The 18,853-nt window shown below is 39.5% G+C and overlaps 1 protein-coding gene across 2 annotated transcripts in view; it reads left to right on the top strand.

Annotated features, from left to right (window-relative positions):
- The window catches only part of BNC2 (basonuclin zinc finger protein 2), a 319,682-nt gene that overhangs the window by 28,029 nt on the left and 272,800 nt on the right, over window positions 1–18,853 (top strand). The window contains exon 2 of one of the 2 annotated variants that reach the window (XM_004373507.2): window positions 11,607–11,690. The exons of the other annotated variant lie outside the window; for it this stretch is intronic. Coding sequence (XP_004373564.1) covers window positions 11,607–11,690 — 84 coding nt within the window. The remainder of the gene's footprint in view (window positions 1–11,606; window positions 11,691–18,853) is intronic. 2 annotated transcript variants of the gene reach the window in all.

Here is an 18,853-nt window from a genome sequence, read left to right as displayed (position 1 = left end):
AAGAAAATTCAAAGGAGGATATTCCAAAAAGAGCAGCATGAGATCTTTGTCAAATTAGGAAAGCCAACTCAGTATGCAAGAAACATCAAATAGTGTAATTAGACTATGTATTATGTGTTTTTTCAGAAGTGTAGAAGAGAAGACAAAGATGAAAAGGAAGGTTGGTGCTAGATTGTAGAGGCCTCAGAATGAACTTTAATTTATAATATGTGGGGAACTCTAAACATTTTCTAGGAGAATATGTTTGACATTTGAATGAGTGGTATATAGCACTGGTTGGTGAGTATGGAATGATAACATTGGGATTATTGCAAAGGTCTGAGCATGTACTAGTTAGAAAGTGGGGTGGTGAGGGGCAGCTGAGGGAATTCGAAGGAAAAGATGGACAGACTTTCAGGACTTCCTGCGTTTGGGGAATAGTGGAGAGGGCTTTTGATCAAGACCTATGGTTTGAGTTCTTGTTATGAGTTCTTGTTAGTGAAATTATGGTGATAACTGCAAAATATAACAAGATTGGGGAGAGCTGTAGTAAAGAAAGGGGAGCAATAAACTTGTTTAGCTCAAAATGTGAACTGGACACTTAGGCAGAGATTTCTAGGGAGAGATTGAAAGTGCAGGACTGAAGCTCACAAGAGAGGTAAGGGATTGGGATTTGGGAGCACTGTTCATATAGAGGTGATAGATGAAACCTAGGGAGAGGATCACATCACTACAAGGAAAACCTGTAGAGAGAAAATGGTATTTTATATAGCATTACTTATCATTAGTTAGGAGCCCTGGTGGCACAGTGGTTAAGCATTTGGCAGCTAACCAAAGGGTCAGCAGTTTGACTCCACCAACTGCTCCTTGGAAGCCTTATGGGGCAGTTCTACTCTGTCCTATAGGGTCACTGTGAGTCGGAATCGACTTGACGACAGTGGGCTTTTGGTTTATCGTTAGTTAAGTCTGTGACTTAAGTAGCTCTATCTTTATGTCAGGAACTCACACCAAAAACAAACTAAGAAACCCTAACCATATATTTTATCATTTATGAAGCATTCATACCAACTATCTTCTATTGGATTCTAAAGCCAATGTATTTCTGGAGTAAAATATGTTCAGTTTTTGGGGAAAAATCCTTATAAGATCCCCAAGGAAAATACGTATAAGAAACTCCCTTTTACTTTATCTTCTTACTGCTTCCTAAGAGCCTCAGTAAGAAAGGGGGGTATGCCCATCGGAGGGAGAGGTTTGTATTCACTTTTTTACCTGCCTTGTCTGGAATGCTGCAGCTGTTCACGTCCCCTAGATCTCACCTCAGTTGAAATCAGTACTCTTGGGGTCCAGGGCTGAATGTCCTGTAGAAGTCAACTTTGTATGCTTTTGTACACTTTCTCTTTTTAGTCTGGAGTCCTCAGCAGGCTTGGAGGGAGAAATTGTGCAGTCACAGTATGACTTATGTTTGGATAGGGAAAGTTTTCACTGTATGGAACAGCAGGACTGAATATGCCTTCCTGTGTTGTTTCTTCTCTTGATGTTAACCTGTGTTCAAGCGTTGCATGCAAAGAAAACCATGTTGATTCATTGATCTTTCGCATGATACATTCTGGGCTTTGGCAGCATGGTAAAGGCTCCCCTGGCTCTCCTGTTTACAGTAGTTGGAATTCCTCTGGTCTTTGATAAAATGTGTGGCCTTCCTTCAGGCTCGGTCTTCATAGGAAGTCTTAAGTCAAATGGTGCCAGGGACCAGTCCAGGGGAATTTGCATCTCTAGCCAACCACTGTGCTTTAAATCTAGGAGTACTTGTCCATTGAATTTTATTCCTTAAACCATATATGGCTGCTTAAACTTTTTTTTTTAGACATAATATGTTTAATATAGGTGATTCAGTGAGTAACTTGAGATACTGAGAGTTTTTTGGGGGTAGTTTATGTTCTCACATTTTGACACATGACACCTTCTCCTCTTACATCACATTTCATTCCTCAAACTCCGTTTTCTTACATTTTTCAGTTTTCCATTTTCTCCTCAGTTTTGTTGAATTTTAGGAGGAAAAACAAAACCTTTTGATTTTTTTTTCCATAGACAATTGTACCCATTTTCTTCCAAAGTGAACTTTCTGCAAAAATGCCACCCCTCCCCCACACATTAAAAAAAAGAAATTAGTGGCTTGATGTTCATTACTTGAAAGCAGCTTCTTTTCCCTCATTAGAGATAGTCGATTCATCTTTATCCTTGATCCTCTGTTGAAAGCCAGGTTGGGAAGCTTAGTAGAGCAAACCCCATGGCTGAGTCCAAGGTGACCTTGATCTCTGTAAAGTGCATTTTACTCTGAATGCTAAAGTTAGTGTCTCTGTTCTCAAATCATTTCTTTCTAGTGTTTGCAGCCTACCTGGAGTTGGTCATACCACTGCTCCTTCACCTGCGTGCTCATTTTGACTTTTTCTCTTAAGCTGCTTCTTCAGTGTCTCCCCCATTCTCCTTCACAGAGTGAGACTTTGAGAGAGCCTAGATGAAATGCCCTGGTGGATGTCCATTCCTCCCCCCACTGGTTTTTTGGTCATTTATTCTTCTAAACCTGTGATCATCTGGAGGACTTTTGCTTCCCTGGGCTTTTTTTTTTTTTTTTTTAAGCTTACCTAGGCCAATGGTTTTAAAACTTAAATGCTCATTGATATCACCTGGGAGGCTTTTGGAAACAGAAGGCTGGCCTTCCGCCCAGAGATTCTGTAATAGTTGACGCTGGTAGGGCCTGAGAATCTGCATTTCTAATTCGTTCCCAGGTGATTCTGTTAATGCTCTTTAGCTGTGAGCACAGATTAAATCACTACCTAGACCATTTTGAGTTTTTTTTTTTTTTGTGTGTGTGTGTGTATGGTGTGCTATATGTGTATGGATCCTGTTTCATTTTTCTTCAAATGGGTATCCAGTTTTGTCAGTACCATTTGTTAAAGAGACTATTTCTTCCCCATTGAATGGAGTTTGACCCCTTGTCGAAAATCAGCTGCCTATACATGGATGGAAACCCTGGTGGCATATTGGTTTAAGAGCCATAGCTGCTAACCAAAAGGTCAGCAGTTTGAATCCACCAGGTATTCCTTGGAAACCCTATGGGACAGTTCTACTCTGTCCTATAGGGTTGCTATGAATTGGAATTGACTTGATGGCAATGGTTGGTTTGATCGGTTATACATGGATGGATTTGACCTAGTCTGTTGATTCTGTCCATCAGTTTGCTGTTTCCCCCTCCCCACAAAGGGTTGGATTTCTTCATGTTTTAATCATCATTATCCTTGCAAACTCCTTACTTTTTAATTTATAGGTCAAGCCACTAACATGAAAGAGATCTCAGAAAATTGCCCTGTATCTTCATTGAGAAAGTCTTGATTGGTGCAGGAGTGGCAAATAAGGTGTGCCAACTTCTCGCTTTTCCCCCAAATGAAGCCTATAAGGATTAGTCCTCCTGAGCTTAAACAGTTCATTAGAATCTTTCTCAGCATAGCATTCTAGAAGCTTTATAAAAGTTGAGACTTAATTGAGTAACGCTATTTTAGGTGTATTTTTTCATTTTCCCAACTTATTCCCTTTGACACTTGAGGTTTGCTTCTACTGCCTCCAGATTCCCTCCCTTAATGATTCCAGCCCTTGTGAGAGTGGTGTGCTGTGGTGCCCCCTTTGTGGGGGGATGTCTGGGGAAGTAAGGTTTTCTGAGTGTACTCTGTACCTACTCCGTGCTTAGTTAGGTGCTGTATACCCTTCAACCACAGTTAGTGTAATTATTCCCACTTTACAGATGCAAAAACAAGGCTTTGAGATGGTAAGTAACTTACCAACTTTATAAGGTAGTGCAGCTGGGATTTAAACAGAGGTCTTAACTCCAAAGCCAGTGTTCTTTCAGTATTAATCTTGCCTTTGGGATATTTGGAGTAGAATCTTGATGACAGAAGTAAAGTTGACCTGCGCATGCATATATATAATATATATAGTTGCTGTGAGTTGGAATCAACTTAACGGCAACAGGTTTTTTTGGGCGGGGGTTGCATATATAAGTATACTAGGAATTTCATTCATTGTCAGTTGTCAGACCTGGCAATGCATATGTCCATTTGCAGCAACCTGCTGTGTTCAATTTCCAAAATACTGCACTATAAGAATGATTACAAACCAATGGAAAATAATTCTCTTCTTTTCTTAAATATAATGTCCATCCTTTGCACAGGTATAAATAACTTCATTCTCATGTTCTCCAGTCTTTAAACCCATGTAAAACAAAAACTGTTGGACAAAAGCAAGATCTGTTAGATGGAAGGAGCCTTTTCTACTAAAATACTAGCATGGTAGTTGAGAGCACTCTGTCTCAATTTCAGTTCTGTCCTTTATCAAATGTGGAGGAAGAGCGTAGTGATAGGCCTCAGTTTTCTTATTTAAAATGAAGACAGTACAATGGAGATTTTCTCCCCCACCCCCCACTTGTCTGACGTGGGAATTAATAAATATTATGTGTAAAGCCCTTTGAGCCCTGTGGAAGAGAGATGCTCTGTAATTTTACCATCATTCACGGTCCATTAGGCTCCTCATGGTATCACCGGAGAAGAGAAATTTTTACCTTTTATCCCACATTTCACAGTTTAAAAACAAGGTATTTTTGTTGTTGTTTGTAGCTGGGAAAGTCTCCTGTAATTGTACCTTCAGAGGTTGCTCCTATCTTGGAGCCCAGGGCTCTCTGTTCTTTGGCAGAACACTCGAGAGCCAGCGCCAGAGGCAGAGGAAGAGAGAACCTCAATTAAACAGCTCCTGGCTCCTTCGAGGACTGTGTACCTGCTTCACCCCACGCCCCACCCAGTTGTCCTCTGTATCTGTCAACCTGTTGAGTAGCAGAATCTCATACTCAGGTAATTCTTTTCCATTCTTTCATCCTGGTCTTGTAGTTTATTCTTCTGGAAGGACTCTGTGTTTCCCTCAGGCAGCGTCTACAGTCCTACTCAGCCCTTCTCCCATAGCGTATCTCCCATCTTGATCATGTTCGTGTTGATTCAACCCTGCCTAACCTAAGACCTGAATACAGTGAGTGTATTTCTACCTTTTCTGTATTGGAAAATGGATAAACAGTGGTGTGACTAACCGATTCCCTTCTGATTAGTGAGTGATGCTTTCACTCTGGAGCTTAGGTTCAAAATTCTTGGTCCTCCTGAGTCTTAGCTGGGGATTTCATGGTAGATAACATGTAGGCAATCACAGGCTGAAAAATTAAGATACAAGTTAACTGCATCATCTAGCAACTTAGTTCAGCTTCCTACTTTTCTGTTTTTGTATATGATCAGAGCCCTGGTGGTACAGTGGTTAAAGCACTTGGCTGCTAGGTTAGCAGTTGGAGCCTATCAACTGCTCTGTGGGAGAAGGATGTGGCAGTCTGCTTCTGTAGAGATTACAGCCTTAGAAACCCAATGGGGCAGTTCTTCTCTGTCCTGTAGGGTCAGTATGAGTCTAAATCGACTCGATGGCAATGGATGTGTACGATTATATTTCAGTGTGTGTAGCATACATCTTCATCTTTGCAGCATTGGGTAATTAATTTATTTCTTTATCTCCTCTTTCTCATATGGGCTCCTGGCTAGCTTATTGTCAAATCCATTTCACTTAATGGTCTTCCTGAGTTCTTTGTGTTATCTGAGTCATTTTTCCTCTTGCTGCTTAGCATTGTGTAACCACTGAAATGAGGCTGAAGTTCTATCTGTGCCTCTCTTTGGCTTGGAATGTGATGGTGTTTGAACTTTTCTTCTGGTTCTTTCTCGCCTGTCTCTCTCTCTCTTGAAGCCCATTTTATCTGTCATTTTTCTAGTTCTCCTTGGGTTCAGATAGTTACCCTCATCTCTTGAACGCTGCTTAACTGAAGCCACCAAAACACATGTACTTCAGAACTGATCTGGGATTGCGGCCAGCTTAGCTTAGCTGAAGAGGGTTGAGCTGACATGGAGTTTGCTTATTTAGGCTGTGACTTTCATAGTGCCCATCAAGCAAATGCCTACCTGAATGTTTAGTGTTTAAAAGTAGAATTAAATTTCAAATGGGCCAAGACTCTGCAGAAAGCGCCCTTGTCCTTGTGCCTGTTACTTCCTTTCTTCTTGTGTCCCTGTGTCCCTTCCTTATGCCACCCCCACCCTATGTTGCTTCAGATATGTTGGATGGTAGCTCCTGATTACAATTTGGCTAACCTAGCTGGAGCTTTTTCTGACTTCTTTTCGGAAGTCAGGTCCCTTACAATTTTTATGTGTGATCTCAGTAAACAAAGAGTGTGTGTGTGTGTGTGTGTGTGTGTGTGTGTATGTGTATGTAGGAAGCCTGCCATATTTCCTCCCTGCCCCACAGAAAATGTGTTTTCTGGAAGCCCTTTGACACTGATGTGAATGCCCACCGGCCCTCCCTTGCTGAATTCTCTTGAGAGGAGAGAGAGAGAGGCCTTTATGCTTGTTGTCATATCTTTTGTTTCTGCTGATTATACACAAAGTAAGTTGTAAATAGCTCTCTCGCACACCATGATTCCTTTGAGGTATGTACAGGAGAGTAGCTGTGCACTCAACTTCAGCTTACCCTGGGGATTCTCGAGGGTCCCTTTCAGGGCCTCTCATTTCCTGTTGCAGCACCAGCAGAATGAAATTTAGATGAGTACTGGACGATTACCTTCCCATAATTAAACCTGTAGCATAATGTTTAGAAATGGCAGCCCATCAGCTTAGTATTTGTATTTTTCTAAGCATAACTGTTTTTATTACTACGAAAGCAAAACATAAAAAATAAAAGTCCCCATAGTTTTACTATTACTTAGAAATTAAAAATCACTGCAAACACTTCATTAGAAACATTGTAGAACTTTGCTTTTTTGGTATAGCATTGAAACAGACCTTTTACACTCAGATGAAAGGGAGTGGATAAGATTTGGATTCCCAAAATCAGTTTAAATTTTATATTCCAATGAAAACAGAGGTTAGGTACACACCAAGTCTTATTATCTCACTTACAGGGAAGTAATAATAAGGAATAATAATAAGGAATTAGACAATTTATGCCTGCTGCCCTGTCAGTCATTTTTTGATTGCTTTTAGCTAGCTTGCTAACTACTAAGGCTTCTAAATCAAAAGGCAGAGTGAGGTGTGCCAAATTACAGCTAATTAGGTTATCAACTTTTATATCCTTTGTTTGTATTCCCTTGGTATAGTTTGATGAATGAGGGAAGAGCTATAGCTTGTCTTTCTCCTTTAGAATTTTTTGCGATTATTGAACTACACTTTGTGGTGGATGTGGTTAGGGAGGAAGTGGTATTGCTAGACTCTAGCCTAATCAGTGACCTGTGCATTTTTTGGTTTGAGTACTCAAATGTCAACCTAGAAAATATAATCATTATAGCAGTATGTCCCAAAACAACAACTACACAACAAAACTCGAAAAATGTTTCAGCTGTCTAGTTTCTCTTTGTTTATATCAAAGGTACTAATGAAGATTATTTCTAGGAAACAACCTAAACGTCCATCAGGAGGTGAATGGATAAACAAAATGTGGTGTATACATGCTGTGGAACATTACCCAACCATAAAGGGAAATGAAGTCTTGATACAGGCTACAACTTGAATGAACCTTGAAAACATACGCTGAATGAAATAAGTCATTCACAAAAGGGAAGTATTGTATGAGCCCACTTACATGATACAGGCAAATATATAGAAACCAAAGCTTAGTCAATAGTCGTTACCAGAGGTGGGAGGAGGGGTAAGAAAGGAAAGAGGGAGTCATTGCTTAGGGGACACTGAGTTTCTGTTAATAGTGGTGGAATAATCTGGAAAAGGATAGTGGTTTTAATGATTGATGAATGTAATCAGTGTCACTGACGTATACATGTAAGAATGTTGAATTGGCAAATATTTTGTGACATATATTTGTACTACAATTAAAAAAAAAGCTCAACCCTGTGGCCCAGCAGTTCCACCTTTATAATAATCCTTATCTGACACACACACACACACAAAAAGGAATCATATTTGGAGATGAGTAAGGGGCAGAAATTCGGGAGATGGCAGCAATCATACTAGTTTCCGTATTACAAGCTATTGTGGGGAATGTAGAGAGGGAGGGTGGTGTATATGATAATTCAACATGAAATGTGATAGTTTTCAGGTCATGGAGACTGAAATAAGTAATTAACTCTGAAAGAGCTAGAGAGAATTTAAAGAAAATATTTTGGCAGTTGTTGTAGAGGTAGGAAGTAGTGCTTTTTTGGTAATAAAATTAAAAGCTTAGCTTCATTTTGTATTTCAGTTTCTGAGATGAATAAGGTTACTGTGTTTTAGAAATATAGTTGTGCTCACAGTTGAGTGCCTTCTTTGATAGATTTTTGTCAAAATCTCAGATCTTCATTCTACTTAAATTAGTCTTACTCCTTTACCCAAGGGATGATTCGTGATGTGAGGTGGACTTGTGCATTCCAATTTTAATTCTGCCACCAGCTTGTGTGATTTTTGAATAAATCACTTAGTTTCCTTGAATGTTAGTTATCGCTTCTTTAAAATATGCACATCCACTTTCATGGATCCTTATGGGGTTTTTTCAGCTCTGAAATTCCAGGATTCTAAGTTTGAGAGTGCCACCCACTTCCCTACAAGTTCTTTTTTTGCTCTTAGAATTATTGAAACTTACTGGTAGCCTGGCACAGTTTCCATCTAACTTACTCACGAGACCTTTTTGTTATCTTTCAGAAACTGTGTATTTGTGGCTGAAGTTGTAGTTGAGTATAATTATAGTTGTTTAACTTTCTCCTTTCCTCATGAGAGTGTTTATAAAATGCATTCTATGACTGAGTGTAAAAAGGAACTAGAAACTTAGTATTTGTGATATATTCAAAATATTAAAGTAAGCGAGTATTTGTTCTGGGTACGTGAAATGTGACCGCCGTACACTTAGTTTGAAATGTGTACCTTCTGCTTTAATTCGTTAAGTAGTCACATATATTGAGACTTTATAGAAAAATGTAGGGGGATTTTCATTTTGACATGGAGTATTCTGAGTAATTTTTTTCTTTCCTTCTCTTATCCCCACCCTCTTTAGGGAAAAGTACTGTTGCACAACTCATTAGTGTCCAGACATATGTCAGTTTAGGGGTGGAATCAGCATTATTTTGAGTGTGATACAACATACACGCGTAGCGTCTCTGCTCTCTTTGCCCCATTTATTTCCGTTCGTCACGTTAGAGGATAAATTTCTTGTTACGTTGCTGTTATAGACTAAAGAGCAAGTGGTAGTTCTTGATGTCTATTAACACCTTATTCATTTCCTTCATTCTGTTCATTGCAGTTTATTTCCTATGAAACATCAACAAATGCCTCTAGAATGGATGTCACCAAATGCAATTATTACATGTTTTTTTATTAGCTTCTTTGTAATACATTCATTTTTTTCCTCATTTCTTCAGTTTGAATGTGGGCTTTACAACTTAGTGTATTTCTTCTCAAATAACTTGCCCACGCGTATTATTTGGGGTATAACACACTTACAGAGTAACAAGCGGGACAGTTGCGTGGTTGGCCCCCCAAAAATGTATAACGCGCACGTTATTTGCGTAAAATAGGGCACTATGTACATGACTCTGTATTTACCTTCTCTAAGCCTCAGCCTTTTCATTTGTAAAAATCTCATAGGCTTTTTGAGAAGAAATAATGGGTTAATCTATAGTAAAGTGCCCACATGGCGAATGGAACATTTTAAGTGCTCAGTAAATGTGACCTCCCTTTCCTTCCCAGCATGGACTCCACTGGTGAAACTCATGGGTTTTAAGGCAGAGGATATTCTAGTTCACCTTATGGACATAGGCAGGAAGAAAGGAGACTTGAAAAGAATAAGAGAGTTGAACCTAAAAATGTTTGAAGAGTTGACTAAGTGCTGTTTTTTAAATGTTAGCGATACTCACTCATGAACTTGCAAAGTGATTATTGAAAATTGTTTAAGTTTAGAAAAGTGAACTGATTTGTGGTTTAAAAGGAAGAGGGAAACAGCTTCCAAGGCAGCATACTGGCTGACAACTCATACCTGAACGAAGAGACTTGATTAGCACAGATGATCCAAATTGGAGTTAAGAACAAACAAAACAAGATACCAAGGGAGGACTTTGATTAGGAAAGAAGATGCAGGTGAGATGAAGTTCAGGGGACTGTTTGAGATTCAGGTGCATATAGTAGATGTAAGATTAGTGAAGATAACGTGTTTGGTAATATTGAGATGTGATTCAGAGAAATTGGGAAAAAAAACAAGTTTAGATAGAATCTAAATTCTTTTTGATTCATCTTTAAAAATTGAAAATGAAGTAAACAAGTGACTATAGATAATATTCAGGGGTGATGTTGACTAATTATGATGGATCACTTGATTGTAAAAGGGGTTCTTTGTGTCTTTTACTTTAGAATTCTATGTAATAGAGAAACAGTCACTAAATTATAGCTCTTCTCTTGTTGATACTATTTTTATTAGAATAGACTTATTAAACAAGCCTCTTAAACATAATTTAAAAGTAGTAGTGTAAGTAGGAACCCTGGTGGCGTCGTGGTTAAGAGCTCGGCTGCTAACCAAAAGGTTGGAAGTTCGAATCCACCAGCCACTCCTTAGAAACCCTGTGGGGCAGTTCTGTTCTGTCCTATAGGGTTTCTGTGAGTTGGAATTGACTCGACGGCAACAGGTACCAGGGTAGTATAAGTAAGTAAATAATAAATAAAGGCTGCATAGCTGTCATACATCAGGAACAGGAAAAGTAAATTGGAACAGATGTTTTAAGAGTGGAAAGGAAATTAAGGCATCATAGAATGAAGCTTTTGAAATTCTCAGATAAGAAAATTAAAGGCCAGAGGAAAAAGTGCATGTCAAGAATGTGAAGCAGAGATTCTGTGTTTCTTTTTCCCTCCCCTCATTTCCTCTCTTTTCTTTTTACCTGCCTCCTTTCCTCCTCTTGGCCACCAGTAGTTATTAAATGCCTACTTTGTGCTACATGGTGTGGGTACACAGGGGCACACCGTTTACGTGGTTTTTTCCTTCTTGGTATTTATCATTTGGTAGGTAATAAATATGGGAACATTGGTGGTTCAGCAGGAGAATTCCTACCTTTTATTCAGGAGACCTGGGTTCAATTCCTGGCCAGTGTACTTCATGTGCAGCCACCACCTGCTTGTCATGGGTGACTTGCGTGTTGCTATGATGCTGAACAGGTTTCAGTGGAGCTTCCAGATTAGGAAGAAAGGCCTGGCAATCTACTTCTGAAAAAATCTGCCGGTTAAAACCCTGTGGATCACAATAGTCCGATCCACAACTGATTGTGGGGATGGCACAGGACTGTGCAGCATTTCCTTCCTTTGTGCTTGGGGTCATCATGAGATGGAAGTTGACTCCACGGCAGGTTAACTACAACAGGTTGATAAATATGATTGATGATATGTACCATATATTTGACAGACTAAGTGTCAAACATGCATCAAGCCGTGATGGTCTGTTTCAGACCTGCAGCTGGGATGTCACTGCTTCTGCCAGGGTGAAGTGTGACTGTGTGTAGTTCTCAGCAGCCCCCATGCCCAGCATCTAACTCGGCCGTGTTCCCCCAGGTTCCAGTGGCATGTGCTGGCAGAGTGCTGGGTGCAGACTTTTGCCCAAACCTGGAGGAGCCAGAGCAGAGGCTGGAAGTCCAGGTTGGAGTCTTACCGTTTTATAAGGTGGGGTGGTGTGACAGCATCAGTGGGTTCTGAAGGCCATAAAGATTTTTCATCACTATCGGGAGAAGGACAGCCATCATTGAGATGGGTAAAAGAGGGACCGATGTGTAGCCTCTGTGTAGTGGAAGGTCCATTTCATCAGGATGAGTTGTCTGTAATTGGAAATCATTCCTTTATTCATTCAATAAATCGTATAAATTATAGTGATGGAGTCCTGGTTGCACAGTGGTTAGAACTATGGCTGCTTACCAAAACGTTGGCAGTTCGAATCTACTACCTGCTCCTTGGAAACCCTATGAGGCAATTCTACTCTGTCCTTTAGGGTCGCTATGAGTCGGAATCCACTTGATGACAATGGGCTTTATTTTATTTTTGGTTTATAGTGGATAAGAACATGGTCTCAGAAGGATGGCTACATAGTTTTACAAAAGGGGGTGTGAGACCTTTGGCACTTCACTGAACCTATCTAAGTGAACCTCAGGAGTCTCTGGGTAGTGCAAACTGTTACGTGCTTGACTACTAACTGAAAGGCTGGCAGTATGAACCCACCCAGAGAAGCTTTGAAAGAAAGTCCTGGCAGTCTGCTTCTGAAAGCCCACAGCCTTGAAAACCCTACAGAGCACAGTTTTACTCTACAACATACAAGGTTGCCATGAGTCAGAAATGACTTGACGACAACTGGTTCTGTTCGGTAACTGAACCTCAGTTTTCTCATTTATAAAACAGATTTACCACACAGGGTGATTATGAGGATTAAATAATATAATGCATGTTCAAAAGTTAGCACAGGACCTGGCACATAAGCAGGCATTCAGTAAATGTTAGCTCATCTTTTTTTTTTTTAATGTCCTTATTATCATGTTCAAAGCACTGTGGTTCCTGCATTATGTAATGCTTCCTGCATTATGGTCTCCCACATCAGGAGAACAGCAGCTTTTCAGCTGGGCATTTTTAAAAGAAAGTAGGACTTATATAAGTTTATTAACTAAATATATTTTTCAAAGAAAGGGTTTACTTTGAATTCCATTTGTTTTTTGTGTTTCTGAGGGATTAGAAGGTGTTTGGCGTATTGCAAATTAAAAATATAAATATGACGATTTGGCCAAAGGCATGCCTCCACTTCCATGTATCTTTAATATTTAAGGAATATGTGTGCCAAGGATGCCAATAGCTGAAGTTTCTATATAGATGAGATCCCCCAGAATGAGCAAATTCATGCTTTTTTTTTTTTTTTTTTTTTTTGCGCTAAGAACCTCCATTGGGCATCAGTTCCTAAATTTTCCTGGGATGAACACTGTACTCAGTTTTAAAACATTTTTACTGATTTAGACACCGCACATGAGAAAAGAGAACAGTTTTAAAAATTGACTTCTTCACAATGGGAAAGTGTGTGGAAGTGGTGCTAGGAGGAGGTTTCGGGTTTTAATGGCACTTGAAGGGAAGACCATCTCCTGCACACCTGCTCTTGGCCTAGGAAAGACCACCTGAGCTCTGCTGTGCCACAAGCTGGTATGGTCTGGGTGGTGTATGGCTGTGATACAACAGAAGAGCAGGTGTGACACATATGAGACATGTTCATGTATTTCCCAGGTTTAGAAAGCTAACAGCTTGTGCGTGACACTTAAATGCAGAGTGATGGAAGACTTTTCTTGGAGAGTGGTGTGATCCTTGACCTCTTTGGGTGGGGCGAGTGAAGTTCTTCAAACATATCACCTGGAACGGTCTGTCATGGGTGATTGTGTTGGATGATCTGTTTTTTAACCTGGAGTTATGGTGCAAAGAGAAATGGGTTCTGCAGACGTGAGTGTGTGGAATAAAACTGAAAAAGATCCATGGAGCACGTTACTTTGACATACCAAGAGGGAAGATATAAATTTAAGTTTAAGTGAAACCCTGGTGTATAGATAGTTAAACAAATTGTGGAGTTAATAGTTAAGCATGGGCCTTGCAATGAAGACCAAGTTCTTGGACAAAGTAATGAAAATGGTCTCATTTTATTGGATTCCTCATTTTGTAACACCATTTTGGCGGACTGAATGGAAAGGCTGAGTCTGTTAAAAGATGGTGAACTATGAAGAACTGGTGAATTCACTGAGACCCACTTGAACCATTTCCTCCTCCTTTTTATACCCCTTCCTTAAATCTGGTTTCCATGAATTTAGAAATATCTGGTAAATATCCACATTGTTTGAAATTCAACATATAACAAGTTCGTCAGCTAACAGCTTCAGGAATAGTTTTTAGTTTGGGCTCTCTTCATTCTTGCCGTGCCTGTATCTTGGTCCTTTTTCTCCCCTCCTAGGAAACGAGCCATTTCTTATTTTTAAGTCCAACTGTACACCCTAGAATTCGCTGTAGGATTTGCCAGAGCCGTGTACTTTTTCTTGCTTGGAGCTCAGTCTTTCCCCCAGGGCAGGCATTATAACCACTAGAGGATTTGCTGTTTGGCGTCTTGATTCTGAGAATCACCTCTTGTACACCTCGACTTAGGAGCAAAGGTTTGTTTATATCCTTTCTTACAGAGAATATTCCTTTAGACACATAGCTGCCATATCTGGTTTACTTTTATATTTTCACCAGCATGAGTTCTCACGACTGGTAGAGGCCTTCCTGCTGTTACTTCCTTCCTTTTAACGATTCACCATTTATCCCTAAAATTGAGATTTCTTAGCAACTTTATCGCTTAGTAATCCCAGGTTCCCTGACATTCCTCTTGGAATGTATCTTTGGTTTTGAATGACTGTCATCCTTGAACTGTGCCTGCCTTGACTTTTGCAAAGGGATGTGTTACGTTTTTGTGGTAATCTACTTGATTTAGAAAAATAGTTGGAAATCAAGGCTTTGATTCACTTTCTAAGTTTATTTTACTCAGTGGATTTTGAAGTAGATGTGAAATTGTTCTTTCTTTAGCTTTGGTGGTTTACTGATACATGTTGTTGTTGGATGCCCTCGGGTGGATTTCGACTCATAGTGATCCCATTTGACAGAATAGAACTTCCACATAGGGTTTTCTTGGTTATAATTTTTACTGAAGCAGATTGCAGGTCTTTCTCCTGCAGAGCGCCTGGATGGGTTCGAACTGCCAACCTTTCAGTTAGCAGCTGAGCACTTAACCGTTTGTGCCACAAGGACTCCTTAACCAATACGTAGTATCAAAAAAGTGTGCCCTTAGGCAATCATTTTATAAGAAATGATTATTTCAGCTTAAACCCCCTTTAGTTGTTTAAACTGTTATTTTTAATCAGTCAAAAGTTACTTAATCTAGCTGTGCTTCATCCTGTATTAAGTTGTTACAGTTAGCTCAGTACAGTTCCTTTCTTGGTTGAGAATTGAAGATGTGAGGTTTGCCTTGGTATTTCTCACCACTGAAGTGCTTAGAAAATTTGAGTAAATAAAGGACCAGTATTTCAGAACCAGATTAGACTCAATTTACTGTGATGTTTCATAAACCACAGACTCCTTTCTTCTGTGAATGAGTGAAGGATCATTTTTTTTTTCTCCAGACATACCAGGGTACAAGTGTAAATTTCCATAAAATTTAAATGAGGTGCTTCCTGTAATTAATGAACAATTGTGGCTGCTCTCTGGTCTGCATTGTAATTAACCATGATCAGGCTTGTTTAGTGATGACACTGTTTCTGTAATAATTTGACAAGCTACTGTGAATTTGCCAGGTTATTAAACAACCTGCAGCATTCACTTACGGAACACAGAGATGAGTTCGGCGGCTGCTGCTAGTTAAATGCAGCATAAGGGAGAACCAAAAGTTGCCCATTTAAGATTATCTATGAGTATGAACAGACTGAAATTTCTGTGATTTTGAGGCAGTTAATTCATTTTGTGTGAGGTGTCTAGAAAACTTTTATTCTATGATAAAGTTACTGGTGCAAAGCTGGTCATTTTTATGAACTCATACTGATGCCAGAAAATTCCCTGTATTGTTATCACCAGTATGCATTAAACAGAACCTGAGGTTCCCCTTGCCACCTTATTAAATAGGCATAATTGTTTTAAAAAATAGCAGTTTCCTTCCAAAATTCATTCACAACATCCCTCAAATATAAGTTAACTATTTTTCGTTGTTTTGAAAGAACAGTAGATGACCTTGTGGTAAACACAGCTGCTGCGTTGCAGGTAGAGCGATCTGAAGTGGACGGGTAGCCTTTTATCCGTGGTCACTGGTGTGGTCCCCTCCCACCCCCTTTCAGGTTTAGAACTGTTCAAAACGTTACTGTCTAGTTACTGTGGTGTCTTTCATTCAGGTTCTGTTTATTGACTAAACCACAAGGATTCCTGCCCAAAGTACTAGGCGGTCTATGCTTGACTGATTTTGATTTTCTAACATCAGCCATGGGGTTTATTTGAAAAATGTACATACACTGCAGCTTTAACAAGTCAAGTGACTGCATGTTTTTGACCATAGAGCAGAGTATATCTGAAGATCATTAAATTTAGGGGGGGAAAGGGTGGGTGGAGAATAAATGTAGTAGTCATTGTACCATTGCAGTGTGTGTGTGTGTGTGTGTGTGTGTGTGTGTGTGAGTGTGTGACACATGGTTTTTGTCTTTTCATCTTCTCCAAGAGCCAGAAAGTTTCCTGCCGTTCTCTTTCCAGCTATTGACAAATGATTGCCAGATGTGAGATCTTTGCAGTGCTCTTTCCCTCAGCAAACCTGCAGCGATTGGATATTTGATTCTCCCTTGCCCATTTCAACTCCTTTCCACATCTGCCAGGGACACACAAGCAATACATCCCTACATGAGAGTTTAAAGTTTATTCAGCTCCTTTTTTCCCTCCAATAAAGTGTTTGGAGACAACAGAATGAGGTCCATATGACTCTCTCCCAACTTCACTGTATGAAATTAGTTGTTTATTTTACTTATCTACCTCTCAGTAATTGAACTATTTCATTTCAGTTTTGTGCGTGGAAAATTTGACGTAACTCTGGGAGTGCTAAGAGTCTCCTATTGTTGTCTGCTTGCTGCAAGTATACTACCATCTCAGCTTCCACACGATGGTCCCAATTCTGATAAAAACTAGACTGGTGATTTTGTGCTAAACTAATTTGAATAAACAAATGTCAAAATATTAATTGTGGTGTGTCTGGTAAAATTCGGTAGTCATTTGAGATTAACCAAGCTTTCTATGGCAGGGGGTGTGGGGTGGGTGGGATTTAACTCCTTTGGTTGATTAGCTTACACTGAGGTTGTACCCATTGTCAAAGACAATATGGATATGGCTCTAGTTTTAATCTGAAGTAGTTTATAAAAGAGAAAGTACACTGAGTTTTGGAGACATCTGAAATCAGCCTGTGTAGGCCACACACATAATCAGTAACATGCACAGAAGCCTTTTGCATCTGCTTGGAATCTGTATTGATACTGATTTTTTTCTCATCTTAGTTTAAAAATATTTTCCAAAATGTCCTTATAGCTCATGTTCATACTATAGGGTGGGCTGACACAGGTGGCCTTTCTGTTTTCCTATGACACTTTTTGGCAAACCAAAAGGCCCCTTATTCCCCGAATAAGACCCATGTTTTTTTTAAAGACATTTAAAAAATAATCCATAAAATCTGCCACATGTTCTCTAGTTGATAGAAATGTTTTCCAAATTAGAGCTGTAGTATTGGATTCTTATTGTAAAAATGCAAGTATGTTTACAATTTCCGGTACCCTCTTAGCTACCTATGATTATGTGAATTTACATTTTTCTTGTGAAATTCAAAGGATGAATATTATTTTGATTTTTGAATTCTGTGTTAAGGAAAAATATTTTCTTCATTGTTAATGGAAGTAAACCATGGCTCTGTCATATCTAAGTCAAAATAGGATGTCCTTTTTTTAATATGTTCTTTAAAAAAAGTAACAATAACAATAAAAACCTAACAAGAACAAAAACTAAAAGCCAATAGCCCCTGTAAAGAATAAATTCCAATAAACCCAAGGTAAAAGGAGAAAACCATTTATCACAAGTTGCCAAAATATTGTATGTTTCTATTGGAAGTTTTAGTTGAGTAGATTTGAGGATAATCACAATTGAACATGTAGACAGATTTCAAACTGTTCACTCTTAAGAGCAAGATGATGGTTATGATAATGATGGTGATAAGATTAAACAACACCTGCCAAAACAAAACTACCAGAACCGAAAAAAGGTTTGCTGTGAAAAAGTTTATATTATTATTACTCTCTGGCATTCCCCGAGGACTGACGCCATGCTGGGCACTTCAGTGGATGCCAATGGTTGGGGAGGTGGAGGCGAAGAGCTCTTTCATAAAACAACAAGGTTCAGAACTCCTGTGGCAGGAGCCAAGTTCCTCTGAATTTAGATCACTTCACATAATTTGCCCTCGCTAATGCATTTGCTGGTTTCTCATGCCTTCCTGCTTTTTCCTCACCATGGTTACTCTGGGAGGCAGAGAGGTGCTAAGCAATGGCGGTGTCATCCGGTCCGTGCACCTAGGGAACGTCCTTCAGAGGATGACTTGTCACTAGCCGTCAAAGAAGAGAGTGGCTTTGTGGTCTCTGAACATCTGGCAGCACTGCACAGGAAGCTGAGGGGGTGTCATTAATTGTGATGAAATAATTTAAACCATCAGGAATAAATGAGGCTGTTAAGCTAAGTTCAGATTCCATTTGCCATGCACATGTGTCGAGCAGCCTGTGTGCAGTAAAAAAAAAAATTATATTAGCTCATGAATAGAAGTGAAACAGATACTGTAAATGAAACAAGTTGCCATGTATTGATGACATCATGTTGAACCACTTCACAAGAGTTATAGTTTGTCAGATCGATATATTTGAAAATGGTATATTGTTTAATGCATTTTTATATAAAATAATTCTCAGTGGTGTTAAGAATATGATAAGGACCAGTGGCTTCTCTGGTTTATTGAGCCAGAGAGAAGATCAGTACGTGGATGGGTTGAGATAAGCAAATCCCCAGGTAAGGGGATGAGGTTCTTAGTCTTTTAAGCCAGGTTGAATTGGTACCCACCTTACCTTTCTTAGGGCCTGGCTGTGAGTACTATTTAAGGTGCCACTGCTCTGCCAACAAGACTGCGGGATGGAGGATAATTTCTCTCTGGCAACCTGCCGTGGCTGTCTTTTTGAGAGCTTTAGACGTTTTGGGCACAT

This window comes from Trichechus manatus, unplaced genomic scaffold (genome assembly GCF_000243295.1).
Source record: "Trichechus manatus latirostris isolate Lorelei unplaced genomic scaffold, TriManLat1.0 scaffold00025, whole genome shotgun sequence".
Taxonomy (NCBI): domain Eukaryota; kingdom Metazoa; phylum Chordata; class Mammalia; order Sirenia; family Trichechidae; genus Trichechus; species Trichechus manatus.
The sequence above is the reverse complement of the archived record's forward strand: the minus strand, read 5'-3'. Positions and strand labels throughout refer to the sequence as shown.